Source organism: Pseudorca crassidens, chromosome 15 (genome assembly GCF_039906515.1).
Source record: "Pseudorca crassidens isolate mPseCra1 chromosome 15, mPseCra1.hap1, whole genome shotgun sequence".
Lineage (NCBI taxonomy): Eukaryota > Metazoa > Chordata > Mammalia > Artiodactyla > Delphinidae > Pseudorca > Pseudorca crassidens.
The window spans coordinates 40,371,843-40,389,444 of NC_090310.1; the positions used below are offsets into that span (position 1 = coordinate 40,371,843).

A 17,602-nucleotide genomic window follows, 5' to 3' on the forward strand; every position below is an offset into this window, starting at 1 on the left:
GGTTTGGGACTCATGCTTCTGACCTCCCTTATACTTGATGATTAATGTGAGCAGCCTTGAATCATGGGCACACAAGAAGCGGTTGTGGTTGGATAGAAAATGTGACTCCAGGAAGGCTCTACCTGGCGCTCAGAATTGGAGGAAGAGAGCAAAGTGTCCTGGGGTGCCCTCAGATGCCAAAAGTCTAAATGGAATCTTATAAACACTGAAAAATCAAAGTGCTATAGTAGTTGTAGAAGACAACTAGTATAAGGGCATCTTTCTTGAGTCACACAGTAAGAACGTATTAACGTGGCTTTTACTGAGGTTGTAAACCACGTCTATCTTGTCAGATCCAAAGCGCAAGTCCCCATCTTTGCCCAATTCGAATGCGCAGTCACATTCGCATAGATGGCCACTGCCTTCTCCTTGAAACCCTTTCTTTTCTTGGCTTCTACGGCACCACATTTTTTTTTTTTTTTTTACTTTCTTCTTACTTCTTAGGCTCTTCCTCCTCTGTTCAACCTCTAAGTCAAGAATTTTGTCTGTGCCATCTTCTCTTCACTTTCTGTGCACCCTGGCAGGTGATCTCACTTAGCCCCAAGCTTTAAATACCGTCTACAATAGATATTGAACATTTCTAAATATATATCTCCAGTCCTGACCCTTCCCCTGAGTTTGAACCTGCATATCCAACAGTCTACTTAACACCTCCACTTGGATGTCTGATGCGTCCCAAGCACCTGCTCCTCCCTGGTCTTCCTCATCCCAACAAATGGTACCATCATCTCCAGATGCTAATGGTACCATCATCTGCAGACGCTCAGGCCAGAACCCTGAGAGCCATCCTTGGCTCCTCCCTTTCCCTGATCCCATCTGCCTGATCCCGCAGCCAAACCCTCCAGCCCGACCTTCAGAACACCGCCTCCTGTCTCAGCACTTCCACAACCTGGGCACAAGCTGCCATCACCTCTCACGTGGAGCAAAAAGCCTCATAAGCGATATTCCTCTCATGCCTGTACAGCCTACTCTCCACACCGTGGCCCTAGAGAAAACTTGTAAATGTCAATGAGATTGTGCCTTACCCTCCAAATGGATTCCCTTTACAATCAGAAGAAAATCCGAACTTCTCACAATGGGACTCATCCTAGTATCTGGGATTCCCACCCAAGCCTGCCAATTAGAATCACTTATGGGTGAATTTTAAAAAGATAAAACCATGCCCAAACCTGACACCAGACCAACGAAGGCAGAATTTCTGAGGCTGTGGTTTGAAGGACCTCAGGCGACTCTGAGGGGCAGCCACGTGGGAGCAGCACAGTGTTCTGAGCTGCAGCCCTGCTGGCCCCCCGCACCCCACCTCCCACCCCGCTCCCCACGCTCCATCCTCACCGCCTCCCTGTGATCCCTCACTTTAATGAACTTGACGTTACTCTGCCAAGACCTTTGCAGGGCTGGCTTCTGTTCATCTTGAAGATTCCATTAAAATGTCACCTTTCCGGGGGGGGGGGCCTCTCTTATCCCCTTGAATTAGAACACTGTTCTTCCTCCATGTGCACTCTCTGTCCCAGGGGTTCTCAAATTTGAGTGTATCTCAGAAGAAGGGCCAATTAAAACAGATGATGAGGCCCACCCCCAGAGGCCCTGACTCCGTAGGTCTGGGGTGGGGCCTGAGGGGTCTGCATTTCTGATGAGCTCCCACATGATGCTGACGGTATCAGTCTGGGGACCACACTTGGAGAACCACTGCTCCATCCCATTATCCAGCTCTATCTTTTTCATGACACATCACTATTCTTAATTTTTTGTGCGATTATTCACATGTTTATTATCTGCCTGCCCCCACCCCCGATAAAATGTGAGCTCCATGAGTACAGGGGCCTTTCTTGTTCAACCAGGTATTCCCAGCTTTGGAACAGTGCCTGGCATGTGGTGACAAGGCAGGGATACTTCCTTAAAGTATTTCATGGGAAGCATTAAAAACACAGTAGGGGGGGCTTCCCTGGTGGCGCAGTGGTTAAGAACCCGCCTGCCAATGCAGGGGACATGGGTTCGAGCCCTGGTCCGGGAAGAGCCCACATGCCGTGGAGCAACTAAGCCCATGCACCACAACTACTGAGCCTGTGCTCTGCAACAAGAGAAGCCACTGCAATGAGAAAACCAGGCACCTCAATGAAGAGTAGCCCCTGCTCGCCACAACTAGAGAAAGCCCGCGCGCAGCAACAAAGACCCAACGCAGCCAAAAATAAACTAATTCATTCATTAAAAAAAAAAACAAAAAAACCACAGTAGGCATTTAGTACCCTAAAGATTGTCTTTAGAAGTTACCTGGGGCTGCTGGGTGGCTGGTCGAGAGCCTGATTCTTCACGGAAAGCTGGGGTTTCCCGTGGGCTTTCTGAGAACCGAAGATCTTTCAAAGTTTTAGGGTCAGTTCTTTCACCCACGTCTACGATTATATCAAAAACATCATTCTGTGAATATCTATAATTATATATGCATTCATGCAACTGTGTCTTCATAGTTAGGAACCTTTTAATAAGGGACCACTGTTGTCACATTTTTTCTCTAAAGTAGAATTATACAAAGAAGCTCCCACTCAGTTAAATTAATAGCAATAAAGAAAAGAATTAGCCCAGACTGAGAAAACTAAAACCTGCCCTGCGACATTCCGCAACATTCCACACCAGGCCGGGAAAATGGATAAATCCAGTTGCAAGGTTAGCAGGAAACATCACGTGTCCCAAGGACACACTGCAGCTGTAACATGTCGTAACAGCCCCCACTTTGAGCGACTACTGTTTCTTACTTGCCAAGAAACCTTGTTCCCTAAAATCAGATTATCAGAAATTTTGCTATTTGAAATCTTATCAGTAAGAATGAAACATCCAACTCTTGCCTGGAGAACCCAAGTCACTTTGACATAGAGAGGCAGCTTCAATTTCCACCCTGGTGCAGAGCTTCAGAGAAAGGTTTCTGAACACATTCCACATTTATCTTTGTTGGTTCCAAGGTAACAGAACCCCGGTCCCCTTCCCGGGTCCATACCTCATACCTCATGAGGTATACCTCGGGACCATTTCACACCGAGCCCTGCTTCGCTTGAGCCTATCAAAACTCTTCTTTCATTTAAATTTCATCCTAACTCCACCCTTCCCCCTATAACTGTTATCTGTGCTTTGGTTGATGAGATCCCATGGTTCCTCTGGTGTGTGGTCTCCCACGTTGCAATGAATCGATAAATCTGACTCTGCTGGACAGCTGCACTATCCCTCATGGTCTTAAGCTGTTGGCTAGGACAGCATGAAAAGTCAAATTACAGCTTACTTTATTGTTCCAGTGTTTCTTATCCAACCCTTCTGCAGACAAGAACACAAGCACTGAACCTGTTTGGTGGTTTAGAATATTAAAGCTTATCTTCGTCCTGTCACGTCATACCTGGAAACTTTCCAAGGTTAACATTCCAACCCAGTTTATTTTCAACATTCTTATATTTCTTCCTCCCTTTTGATTCAACCAATCCATTTTTCAGTTCCTAGGAGGGAAGAGATTGCACATCAATCCCTTGATTCTGCCCATTTAGATATGAAAATTAAAAGTTCCATGGTAGAGACAGTGACACAGCCTGCACTTCTCACTGGAAAGGGCTTACAGTCGTTTTCACAAAGTGACCTCTGTCTCACCTTTCCCTGGAAACACACAGCTTTGAACCTGGGCTGCTTGGTGGGCAGCTTGTCTGCTTGGGAAGCCCCACCAGTTTGAGTGGCCAAGACCGGAAGCAGGTGGCAGCATATACAGGCAGGATGTCACCATCATGGGAGTCAGAGTAGTAACAGAGGGACCACCAGACCCAGGGGGCAAAGACAGGTTGGGGTCAGGCTAACACAGTACTTCTGTCCACTACCTGCCCACACACGGCCCTGAAACATAAACACGCTTCTCTCTGGACTTCCTTCTCCTTGGGCTCAGTCCCTCGTGCTTGGTTGAAGCCTGAGCACCTGCTGCTACACATGGGTTCAGCCCCTGCCCAGTGTAGACCCCTGACCACACAGGGGCCCCACATGACACCTGTATCCACTGCTCTGCTCCCACAGCCTCCTCTCTGGCCTCTGGTCAATCATTAGACTGAAGGGACTCCCAAAAAGCTTCCCGTCACCCCCAGCGAGACCTCCATGACTGAGACTTTTTGGTTGGTTGCCTTGCCGTGGGCTGGCGCATCCTCTGACCCTGGTATCTGTCTCACTGATGCCCAGAACCCAAACATCCTTTCAAGACAGGTCTAGTTCATTCTCCAAAGGATGAGGCTTTGCAGCTATTTGGCAATGAAGGTTTCAACATAATTGAAGGCCATGCCCACTGAGGGTTTCTACTAGTCTGATGCATCTAGTCAACAAATATACACCCTCTGCCCTCTCCTACCTGCCCCCGTGCAAGATGCTGAGTATGGCAGACATGCTCTCTGACACCTGGGAGCCTACAGTGCATGGGGGAGACAGACAGGGAGCAAAGTGTTCACAGCATCAAAGCATTTTATAAAAGGAGAAGAGCTGGTGCTAGGGGAGCAGAGACGGAGCACCGACGCCCAGTTTAGTTTGGCTGGAATATGGACAGGGGAGTCACAAGGCAAAGAATGACTGAGGACAGAAACTGCTTCTTAGGATGCCAGGCTAAAGGGTCCTGCTTCCTTCGACAGGTAAGGACACAGGAGACAAGGATGCCTGCTAGGAGTCTCCAGTGGGCAGGGTGGAGGAGGGACTGGCCAAAGGGTGGGAAATCAGCAAAGATACTTTGCAATGGTTGATACTGACCCCAACTATAAGGACCTGAAAATGGGCAGAATGACTGTGGTGGTAAAGGAAGGGGAAGATGCGACCACTGAGAATGGGAGCTGAGGATGCGGTGAGGATCCGGATGCCTTAGAGCGTCATTACGTACCTGCTCTGGAGGGTCTCTGAGAACATTTTCCACATCGTCTTCTGAAGGGACTGTATCTGGCAGTACATAGTCCACCTGAAACACCTTTGTTACCATGGCACTCTGTCTGCAGTCTCTGAACATTATTCGGAACAGAAAAGGTCTGCGTGTTACACAAAGATTCAAAGACAAGGTGCCTAGCAATTAAGATGACTCTATAAAGCCCCTTAGTCTAGAGACTAAACTTACTGTATTTTAAATTTGGAGAAACCAAAATACAGCTTCTATAATCTTTCCCTACCTTATTCTTATTCGGGTTATCTCTTGCTATGTAACAAACCGCCCCAAAACATAATGTCTTAAAACACAAAGCTGTGGGTTTGCCATCTCCCGGTTGCCATCTCTAGTGTGGCTACAGTCACGTGTCAGCCAGAGTCGATTCAAAGACCGACTCAGCCGGAGGTCCAAAATGATCTCTCCCCTCGTGTTCCAAGTCTGGCCTGGGCTGGCCATTCAGCTCTCTCCTTCCCTCTCTGTCCATCTCCCTCTGCAAGTGGTGAACTTGGCTTCCTCACAGTACGGAAGTGTCAGGGAGGTCAGACTCCCTACACGGTGGCTGGCTTCCCCCAGCATTTATGTTCCGAGAGACCAGAGCAGACACTGCAACACTTCTTGTGGTCTGGCCTTAGCGTCATGTCTGGTACGTTACCTTGGTCAAAAGTAAGTCACATGGCCAGCCCAGGTCCAAGCGGAGGGGCTGCCCTGGGAGGCGTGGTTCATGGGGGGCCAGTCTGGGGGACCATCTATCGCACTCACCATAAAGATGTCATACGTTAAGTCTCAACCTATTCTAAAACAAAGAATGGGGTTACCTATGTATCATTCATTCCATATGAGTCATGGGGATTTTCCGTACCCCAGTTGTGGGTAGCACTATATATGCTGCCCTGGGAGATTTTAACTGTTATTCCTCAAATACCAGCAAGTTCTCAATTTATTCATAATATTTCACAATGAATCTTGCTCCTCTCGGACGCAGCAGGAGTCCACTGAGAAAGCAATGCAGAGGGCCCAGAACGGAACTCTGGCTGTGATTTCAACTCAGAACCAGAAGCTCATCTATACTTTTTGGTTTTTAAAACAGTTTTATTGAGGTATAATGTACATCACATAAAATTCACCTGTTCTAAGTATATAATTTGATGATATTTCCTAAATTTACACAATCGTGCAACCCCCACCGCAGTCCAGTTTTAGAACTCTCCATCACTGAAAGAGTCCCTTGAGCCTGTTTGTCGTCCTTCCTTGCTTCCACCTCCTACTCCAGGCAACCACTGATCTGCTTCCCGTCTCCATAGTTTTGCCTTTTCTAGAAATTCAAAATAAATGTCATCATACAAATATAGTCTTACATATCTGGCTGCTTTCATTCATCCTTTTTTTTTTTTTTTGAGGTTCACCCATGTCGTTGCATGTATCAATAGTTATTCATCTTTATTCTTGAGTAGTATTCCATTTTATGGATGTACTATAGTTTGTTTTTCCATTGCCAAGTGGACGGTCATTTGGATTTTTTCCAACGTTTGGATTGTTATAAATAATGCTGCTATGAGCACTCACATATAAGTCTTTGTAGTATAAGCCCTGGAGGTTGGATTTTCTCTTGTTTGTAACAAACAAGTGCCTGACTTAAGCTTCGCTTGCTGAGGCATCCACTTCAAAGGCGGCGATCTTGAGTAGACACGCTGCCGACCACAGGACTAGATAAAGATCCAGGCCACCTCCCCCCACGGAGGCTCCTTTATCTTAGAGATCTTGGTTGGTTTCAATGACTGACCAATTGGGTTGCTTGTTTTTTCTCTTCCTGCTTTAAATTCTCACTCTTACGTTAAAAATTCACCAATAAAGAGTGAGCCCGTGGAACCCTAGCCCCCTCCCTCAACCCCAATAAAAGCAGAACCTCTGGCCTGTGATTTCTCCCTTCCTCACTCCCTCCCACCATCCCTGTCTCTCCCTCTGTCTCTCTCTCTCTCTCTACCTGTGACCTCGCTGTGTGCCACATAATTTCCAGGACTTGTAAGTAATAAACCTCATCTCTTTCAAATCTTCCTGATGATTATTGCTAAGGGCCTCTTGCAATCATAATAAGAACAAGGCCCGGTCTAGCCACATGTGTGGATAGATACGCAGGAGCAGAATTGCTGGGTCATATGGTCAGTGGGTTTAACTTTTTGGTTGTTCCATCTTACATTCCCACCGGCATCATCTGAGAGTTCCGGTTTCTCCACACACTCACCAACACTTGATATCGTCGGCCTTTTTTGATCACCTGTACTCTTGAATATGTTCTCTGTAGGTATTTGCTTGAGATGTGTCCCTAGTGTATTAGGATGCAGGCTTGGCTGTTGTAACACAGAACTGAAACAACAGTGGCTTAAACAAGAGGGCAGCAACGGGCTGTAATCCACCCAGAGCTGTGCAGAGGAGCCACGGTGTCAGGGTCTGGGGTCAAGTTTCCACCGTGTTGCTCCACCACATCTAGGACATTGCATGTGTCCTCTGACCCAACGTGGCTGCCCACCACAGCCACATTCCAGCCAGCAGGAACCACAGCCCACCTCTTCCTTTAGGGTACAATCCAGAAGTTGCCATATCACGTCCACATGCATCCACTGGCCACACCTGGTGACATGGCTCCAGCTAGCTTCAAGGAGGACTGGGAAATATCTTTCTTCTAGGAAACACATGTCTGGCTAAAAATCATGGGCTCTATGATTCTTGAAGAAGAGAAACACAGACATTGGGAAGAACCAGCAGCCCCTGCCGCATCATGGTGACCACACTCTGGTGTATTTGTTTGATATGTTTAACTCTCTCTCCCACTAATTTGCACTGAAAGCTCACAGCTGGAACACAGGTGGTTCTGTTTGATTGGCCCAGGAACTTAATACTGTTTACATCGCCAGCTGTCTTCTCTCTTTGGTGTTTCTTTGTCTGCTTTGCTCATTGATTTTCATATTGGCCTTTGATTTATTTTATCTATTTCATTAACATTTCTTTTGCAATTTCTCAGATTTCTTACATGTCAGTTTTTTATATTTCTTAAAATTCTTGAAGCTTCAAGTAAATATGTGTCCCAAAATGCTTTAAATTCTTTAAGTAAACATTCAGAAATGAATATACATCAGTTCCAAAATAGTTGAGAAATGTTTAACCCTAAGCAATGCAGAGGTTGTAAGCCACATTTTTAGAAGGAGAAAAAAATTCTCAGAAATACACAATTGATCTAAATGGCCACTACCTATCAGTGAGTGACAATATTTAAGAAATAACATGATCAGTGGGTACTTGCATGTTCACTGGTTGGAGTGACTTATGGGTGGCTAAACTTTGGGGAAGCATGTTTTGTTTTGTATTTAATAACAAAACGAAATTTACAGATGCGGATATGTGGATGCAGATAGAGACAGTCTTTTAGATGAAATGCCTGCTTAACTCATTCACCTCAACATCCATCTCATCTGAATGCTCATCTTTGGCCCACGGTCTGTCATCTGAGATACAGCTGTCCTCCTAGTTACACACTTCCTAGACCTCACAAACATTTCCATCCAGGGACCATTCAAATCCTGGCGAATGCCCAGGCTTCCTGAATGTGCACATACCAGCCCCATTACTCTGAGCAGAAGCCTGGTTCCCACTCACTTGCTCTACCCCTTTTAAGGTCTAGGTTGTCTCCCCACCCTAGCTAGCCCTTTCCTTGGGGACCCAGCCAGGGCTCCTACCCATAGACCTTGTCACCCAGAAACCAGCTCAGACTGCCTGCTAGGTGGAAGGATTTTCTGATGGTAATCCAAAAAAGGCTTAGGTTTGGGATTGGAGCTAGGAATTCTACTCAGAGCCCAAATCTCATTTGAACACACATACATTTTTGCTAGGATTGGAATCAGATGCCATAAATATGTATCTTTAGAAAAACCAATATAAGGTAAAAAAAAAAGTACTCATAGCTCTATCCCTGTAAAGATTATTATCCTCTCCATAAAGCACCATAATTACTTGAATGATTGCAAGGGAGTGAAAAAAACTGGATCTGGAAGAATTCTGCAACTTGTCCAGGCCAGGTTTTCTCAACCTATTGGAAATTATTGATATTTGGGGCTGGGTAATCGCTGCTGTGGGGCTGTCCTGTGCACTGTAAAATGCTCAGCGGCATCTTTGGCCTCCACCCACCAGATGCCACTAACACACTCCCGTTTCCAGCGTGACGACCAAAATGTTTCCCCACGTTGCTAAATGACCCCTTGGAGCAAAATTATGCCCAACTGGGAACCTCTGGTTTAGGAACATGAAGGGGTTGAATGGAAACCGCTTATTCACCCAGGCATGAACTTTTCAAATAGGAGGCTGACTTTTGAGGTGGGTCACATGACAGCAATCTGTTAGCCCTTCGTTAAGAATTTGAAAGACAGTCACTACAGCTGCCACCTGCCTGATCCCAAGTGTATCACCTCTGCCCTTCACAGTGGCTTCCAAGGGCGTCCTGTTAACCTCATGTGACAAAGGAAGAAACTGAGATGCCAAAGGCCACATAACTTAAGCCAAGGTCACACGAAGAGGAGGCAATAGAACTGGGATTAAAATCCAGATCTGCAGGTCAACAAACTCCATCCTCTTTCCCACACTCCGAGCAGCGTCTTCTTGCCTTTGTCGCTGCCTCTGGAGATGGCAGCTGGATCTGTCATCCACGCAAACGCAAGGTTTTAGGTCCAGGGGCGGTAGATGGATGCCTGTGGGATGCCCTGGTAACCTGCGGATACCTTTACTTTATTAATCATTGCTGCCAAACGAGGAAGTCCCTCTTGGTTCTGCTGAAGAAAAATGGTTGTTCTCAGGGGACTCTGACTCCCCCGGTTACCTACCTTCAGTTGAAGCAGCTTTTACCTCAGCCAGGCTTGATTTTTCTTGGCCACCATATAAGGTCATTGACAGAAAAAGGAGAACCATGCAAGTTCATTGCCAGAACACTACAAAATGATGATATCAGAGACAGGAAGCTCTTGACCACAAAGGAGGATTTTAAAGAATCAAGGCAGATGTCAGAAAGTTTGCAGACCCTGGATTAGACCATCAACACACAGACCATCAAACCTGAAACCCTCTCCCTTTGCTGAGATGTTCCCGAGTCCCTGGCCCCTCCTGCCCACCTGTGTTCCTTACCAGACCATTCTCTGATGTGAAAGTCATAGACATACATATGGGGACATGAAAGCACATGTATGGCAAAGCTCTTATTCATTTCCTTTCAAGAACTATTTTATCGCAAATGGATAGAAGCACTAATTTTCTGCCTTGAAAACTCAAAAATGTTTTGCATAGATACTTTCCCTAAGCTGAGCGCATCTGAAATACTAACAATTTTTCAGAGCAGACACTTAGTGGGCACAGAGCAAGATGGTGAGAGGCATTAACAATGCCCTTATTTTTCAGACTCTTTTGGAAGCTTTATTAACTCCTTTGAACTACATAGTCATTAACTACTACTTCACTTTATGACCACCTGCAGCTTATAAAGGGGCCTGCCTTGGGGCTTCCCAGGTGGCGCAGTGGTTGAGAGTCTGCCTGCCGATGCGGGGACACGTGTTCGTGCCCCGGTCCCGGAAGATCCCACATGCCGTGGAGCAGCTGGGCCCATGAGCCATGGCCACTGAGCCTGCGCGTCCGGAGCCTGTGCTCCGCAATGGGTGAGGCCACAACAGTGAGAGGCCCGCGTACCACAAAAAAAAAAAAAAGGGGCTGCTTTGCAGCATTGGGCACCAGAGTAATTAGCTTATTCATTTTTAACAATTGAGATGATTTGTTTCAATAGAAATGGTTTGGCAAGTGGGAAAAGACACAGATTCCAATCTTTAGTAAAGAATAATAATGTGTAAGGAGGTTGTTTTGTTTGGTTTTATTTTTATTTTATTATTAAAAAAAATTTTTTTAATGCCTAAGCAATCATCTTTGGTGTAGAACTTGTAGCTCTTGTCAAAAAGCCACGCAGTAGTTCAGCCAGCAGGGGGAGCCTGTAGTCTCGTTTAAATTAACTGGGCCAGCCAGGTATTGGTTTGGGGCTTAAAAGTCTTCCAAAAATGTGGCCAAACCTGTCTTGCTGCACAAAATAATTCTTCTATCACAGACACACAAATCTGCAAAGCATTTGAGGGTTTTCTTCTCTACAACCCACAGTGAAGTTTACCAAATTAAGTGGTGTTTCTATATTTGAAAATGAAAAAAAAAATCATTGACTAGGAAAGAAAGGACAAAGAAAAGAGTGAAGTAGCTAATGTTTAACAAACTGAAATGACAGTAGCTTTGAAGGCCAATAAAGTGAATACAAAATCAGAGAGAGAACCACAGTGGTCATAGGCACGTCCTGGGAAATAAAAGAACCATTCACTAAAAACAGAATTCTCCTCAGAGCCAGGCGAATCTCTTTGGAGGTCCCAAACCCTGAAAAGGCTCTTCCTTCCCAAAATCCCAATGTGGATTTCAAACTAAAAACAGTATTAATATACATAGCCTTCACTGAGCTGTACCCTTACGATTTGTGTACTTTACAGTATAACTCAACAGAGGACAAACAAAACAAAAAAGTTACAGATATGTGCTGAAATTAAGATAACTTTTTCTTTAGTGTACTTCTAATCCAGAACTGATTCTCATTGAAATTAATAAAATTAAAACATAATAAATACAAATTATCTTAATCATTATGCTCTTAACTTACTTAGACACTGCGATAGCTTTAACTTGTATTTTTCCATCAGGCAGAGTAATAGGCTTCATATACTTCAACGTAGTGTTTTCACCATAACCAATTTTCTTTAGGAATTCAGGTTTGCTGCCATCCAGGGTATAATATATGTTGACATCTGGGGTGTCTGAAAAACCCAAAAGAGGATATCTGGAATTAACATTAAAGTAGCAAGTCCCTGAATAACACCTATGGGTCAGTTATTTAATGAGTTTTTTTTAATGTACTGTAGAAATGAATAACAATAACTAACAATAATTGAGTTCTTTGTGCCACGCACTGTGCTTTACATGAATTAGCTAATTTTATCAGTACAACCTTATGATAGGTCCTATTTTATACCCACATTACAGATGAGGAAACTGAGTCCCAGAGACGTTAAGAAACTTGTTAAATAACAGCAGAGTTGTGGTTTGACTTATGGGAGGTTGGATCCATAGGCCATGCTCTTGAACCACTATGGTATTTTGCCTCCCCAATAGAGCAATGATACAAATCAAGCAGGGGTGAATTTTAAAACTGCAATGCCTACTTAGAAAGCAGAAGCTAATTTTTCATTCTTGGAGCATTGCTTAAGAAATGCTTTTGTTATATTTTATTTGGACTAGGTAAATGATTCCTACATTTCTTAGAACATTTGTAAAGGTAAAAAATACATATGATCCAAGATTCAAAAGGTCAGAAAAGGATATACAATGAAAACTCTCCCTCCCACCCCTGACATAAGTTGCCCAAAGGCAACCAATAATATCAGCTATCCTTCCAAAAATAGTTTACATCCATACAAGCATATATGTACATAGTTTTCCCCCCTCCCTTTTTTTTTTTTTTTTGCTGTACGCGGGCCTCTCACTGCTGTGGCCTCTCCTGCCGTGGAGCACAGGCTCCGGACGCGCAGGCCCAGCGGCCATGGCTCACGGGCCCAGCCGCTCCGCGGCATGTGGGATCCTCCCGGACCGGGGCACGAACCCGCGTCCCCTGCATCGGCAGGCGGACTCTCAACCACTGCGCCACCAGGGAAGCGCTCCCCCCTCTCCTTATATACAAATGGTGGCTTATCATACCCTGTTCTACACATTTCTCTTTTCATTTAACAATCTGTCTTGGATATTGCCCTATATTGGTACCTAAAAGCATCCCCATTCTTCATTACGGCTGTACTGTATTCTTTCTATGGATGAATCACTGGCAAACAGCCAATCCCTACAGATGAACATCTAAACTGTCTTCTTTCCTTTTCTTTCTTTCTTTTTCTTTTTCTTTTGCTATTACAAGCATTGTAATGAATAACCCTATAAAGAGTTCTTTTTATAAGTACATCTGTAAAATGTGTAGAACTCGTACTGTTGAGTCAAAAGCTACGGGCACTTGTAATTTTGGTTAACGGTGCCAAACTTCCCTCCACAGACAGTGAAACAATTCACATTGCTATCAGCAAGGCACGGAAGTGCGTGTTTACCCACAATCTCAGCCATATTGTGTGTGACCATTTTTTCTTTTATTTTTGCCAATATTTCTTTTATATTTTCCTAGGTTAAAAAAAAGTATCTCATAGTTTTAACTCACATTTCTTACATTTTGAGTAAGATTCACTCATTCATTCAACAAATATTTACCAAGTACCTATTACATGCCAGACACTGTTCCAGACACTGGGGATACACCAACGACCAAAGTCCCCGCTGTCATAGAGCTTCCGTTTTGGGAAAAACACACAAGCAGTAAACAAACAAAAAATTACATATAATCTGTTAAGTGGTGATTAAATGCAAGGGAGTAAAAAAAAGCAGGGGAAAAGGTCTGCTCAGCAAGCTGGTGAAGGGGTGAGTAGAAGCATATTCTCATATGTTTAAAAGATATTTGTATTTCCTTTCCTATAAAGTGTTCTTTCACATCCTTTGTCCATTTTACTATTGGGTTATTATTATTTTTGTCATTGAATTGTAGAATCTTTTATTTATTAGACATTTTCAATATTAGAGAATTTGGATATCCTGTCATCATTTGTCAATAATCACCCAACTTCTCCTGAGGGATATGGGCACATATACTAAGACTTGTATTTTGGTTTGAGAATTTTTGAAAATAATATTGGCTTTTAAGATAAAGGGAGATACAGTATAACGTAATATATTCTTAGTTGGAACTCTTAGTCTAGGAAGCCCAGGTGTCACACCATCGATACAGATAAATAGTTGTATGCACATTAGTTATTAAAATACATAACTGGAGTCTCAGAGTCTGTTTTTTTAAATCGAAGTATAATTTATTTACGATGTTGTATTAGTTTCACATATACAGCAAAGTGATTCAGTTATACATATGTATACTGTTTGTTTCTTTTTCAGATTCATTTCCATTATAGACTATTACAAGATATTGAGTATAGTTCCCTGTGCTATACAGAAGTTCCTTCTTGTTTATGTATTTTATATATAGTAGTATGTATATGTTAATCCCAAACTCCTAATTTATCTCCCCCGCTCCTGCTATCCCCTTTGGTAACCATAAGTTTGTTTTCTATGTCTGTGTGTCTATTTCTGTTTTGTAAATAAGTTCATCTGTATCACTTTTTTTAGATTCCACATGTAAGTGATATCATAGGATATTTGTCTTTCTCTGTCTGACTTACTTCATGTAATATGATAATCTCTAGGTCCATCCATGTGGCTGCAAGTCAGAGTCTGTTTTAAACAAGTATTTGTTCATATGTTCTATCTATAAAACTTTTCCTTCTCCTTATGTTAATTATATATGTATATGTGTATGTGTGTGTGTGTGTGTGTATTCCTGGCATTAACAGGAAATGCATTCACTGCTTTATTTCTGCAGAAATAGCTAAGATTTCTTTTGGCATTACCATGTGACAGACCCTGTGTCCCTCACATCACATATCGATTCATTAAACCTCACAATGGCTGTAAACAGTAGATAATACTATCACTCTCTTACAGTGAGGAAGCTGAGACTTATAAAGGCACAACAATGTACTGAAGGTCACTAGAAGTTCTCAAAGCCAGGATTCACTCTCCAACCTGTCTGACTGGGAAGCCTGTGTTAGCAGGTCAAACTGAAATCCCAGAAAAATAATGAGAATCCTGGGAAAGTCTGGGGAAGCATCAGGAAATCCTCCCTTGGCTAAGGTGAGTCAAGGCATTGCTACAACTATTACCACACAAATGGAAGGTTGGCAAGAGTTTTAATCTATATAAATACCACTCTATAAACTACCATTGTTTCAAATTTTGCAAGTTTTACAAACTTCCCAAGATCCTGATTATAGAAAACATGTAAAGAGATAAATCAACAACCAGATGAATATAAAGAATATGGCAGTGTTATTTTAAATGATTTCAAGTATATTTGATTCTTACCTGATTTCATTTCCAAAAGCGTATTGTTATCAATTTCATGGTTGGCTTTTCCGGGCTGAGGCACCCGCAGGGGAATGATTTGAGGGACACACACTGAACCAGCCGTCATTTCCCCTCCTTACATTAAAAACAGTGGATGAAATAAATTCCAATGGGCACCTATATTTGAACACAAACACTGAAGAGAAGCACCTCGTTCAAATACAGTGAGACCAGTAAAAACTAAAGAGAATACTGTTAATCCATTATCTACAAATATCATTTTTATTTTTTGGGAGACTCATCTCAGTTCTTTGGGTTTTTTTTTTTTTTGTCTTTTTTAAATTGAAGTATAGTTGATTTACAATGTTGTGTTAATACAAATATCTTTTTTTTTTTTTTTTTTTTTGGCGGTATGCGGGCCTCTCACTGTTGTGGCTTCTCCCGTGGTGGAGCACAGGCTCCGGATGCACAGGCTCAGCGGCCATGGCTCATGGGCCCAGCCACTCCGCGGCATGTGGGATCTTCCCGGACCGGGGCATGAACCCGTGTTCCCTGCATCGGCAGGCAGACTCTCAACCACTGCGCCACCAGGGAAGCCCACAAATATCATTTTTAATTGAAATAATTATTGTTTCAGCTGTATTCTTGCTGTTGAGATCTGGTGTGGGGTTTTGATTATCTAAATATTTACCTCACTTTGGGAGAAAAAGCATGAATGTATGGGATGGGGGCACAAAATTCTTTTAAATGGACAAATTAAGTGAACTCATCAGAGCAGAGACCATCACTGATGACCTGACCTGAGCAACCCCTGGATCGTTACCACATTTTTCTGCCACCTCTCTCGGTTTCAGGCAAGTCAGCACACAAGAGGAACAGAAGTAACTCTGTATGTAGCATGAAATGTTAATTTAGAGCCAACTCCTTTGGGAGAGCTCCAGGTTCAAAGCCCTGCAGTTGTCACCAATTGGTTCTTGCACGTGAAAGCTGCAAAAGAAACTTTAGAAGGATGGCAGAGGATCACGCCTCAGCCGGAAGAAAGCTAGCATGGATATAAACAGTGAGCAAAAAAACACAAAAGTCTCCCACTCCATCTACTGTATTTATAAATAATTAAGTACAAGTATGGAGGCCTTAGGGATCTTTTTCTTGGGGGGGGGCTCATAATTATTAATACATAAAGGATTCAGGGGAAAAAAAAACCCCACACCTTAATACAGCAACCATTTACATCTCCGATGGTCTGTTCAAATTTCAATGATAATGGATGCATAGGTTTTACTCAATTAAAATCTATATTAAAACTCGAATTTTATAGTGTACTTCTTGCACCCTCCACTATTATTTACAATTTTCCAAGTACTTATAGAATCTTATTTATCAATTTGTGATTGGACACTTAGGCATTTACTAGTTTCTTTTTAGTTTTGGGTTTTGCTATTCTAAATAACGTTGCCCTGGGAATTCCCTGGCGGTCTAGTGGTTAGGACTCCACGCTTTCACTGCAGGGGGCCCAGGTTCCCTCCCCAGTCGGGGAACTAAGATCCCACAAGTCTGAGGCACGACCAAAAAAAAAAAAAAAATTTAAAATAAATAATGTTGCCCTGAACATCTCTGTGGTTTGAGGTTTGTCACAGAATATAACCCAAAGGTGGGATAACTAAACTTAAGCAGTGAACTTAATGCCTGGTTGGACAGTTCCAGGTCGGAGGCTAAGAATTTAAATTGCAGATACAGATATAGATAGTGGAGCAACGGCCCCTACAGAAGGGATGGACTCTGGAGCTTGCCCGTCCTCACACTTTCATTTAAGTGAGAGACAGTTAAAATAAAAACAGTTAAAAACTAGTTCAAAATAAAAACATTTGGGGAGGGAATAATTCATGCGGCGACTAGGAGCTGCCCTTGGAAGGCTGCCAGTGGGTAGGCCAGTGGGCCCCGAGCGAAGAAGATCAATCAGTAGACCGATCCGTTAGGCCCAAATGTCAGTGTGGCGTCAACAGCATCCCCTACCCCGCAACCCCTCCATCCAGACTGCTCCCTCACCGCCCGCATCCGGAACCGCGCCTGGTCCTTGTCCCCGTCCTTCAGGTGCACCCAAGGACGTCCGCTACCTCTCAGCAGGAGTGAGGGCTGCCGTCCTCCTCCTTCTCCTCCGGCCACCGGGACCCGATTGGGAACCCCGGAGTACCTCCGCAGCCCCCCACGCAGGCAGCCCACCGCTCACTGCCCTTCGTCCTCTCCTTCACAGCGGTCCGGGTTACCAAAGACGCTGCGAGCCGCGCCCCGCCACCTGAGAGTCGGGCAGGTGATTGGCAGGAACCCGGCTTCCTAGCAACTAGCCCCGCCCCTGCGCTTGGCCCGGAGACTGGTACCCGACTCGAGCTCCTTTCGTCAGGCTTCACCGTAGGCGACCGAGAACTTGCCCTCACAGAGGTTGGAAAGTGCTACAAGGTGGCGTCCCAACTCAGAATAGGGGAACCAGGCTCGTTCGTCCGACAGGCACTGACATTCTGGAAAAACCAGAATAAGAATTTGTAGCGGCGCAGGCGCGGC

At 44.0% G+C, this 17,602-nt stretch overlaps 1 protein-coding gene across 14 annotated transcripts in view; it reads right to left on the reverse strand.

Annotated features, from left to right (window-relative positions):
- The window catches only part of DZANK1 (double zinc ribbon and ankyrin repeat domains 1), a 74,643-nt gene extending 57,089 nt beyond the window's left edge, over nucleotides 1-17,554 (reverse strand). For 7 of the 14 annotated variants that reach the window (XR_010935091.1, XM_067707343.1, XM_067707345.1 and 4 more), the window contains exons 1-6: nucleotides 17,093-17,415; nucleotides 15,065-15,242; nucleotides 11,664-11,817; nucleotides 4,913-5,027; nucleotides 3,416-3,512; nucleotides 2,308-2,426 (exon numbers count right to left, since the gene is read on the reverse strand). Coding sequence is in view for 13 of the 14 variants with exons in the window: in XM_067707343.1 (XP_067563444.1) it covers nucleotides 2,308-2,426; nucleotides 3,416-3,512; nucleotides 4,913-5,027; nucleotides 11,664-11,817; nucleotides 15,065-15,173 (594 nt within the window). In the remaining variant the exon portion in view is untranslated. The other 7 variants (XM_067707341.1, XM_067707339.1, XM_067707340.1 and 4 more) reach the window with 7 other exon arrangements.
- Between the last annotated feature and the right edge of the window lie 48 nt (nucleotides 17,555-17,602).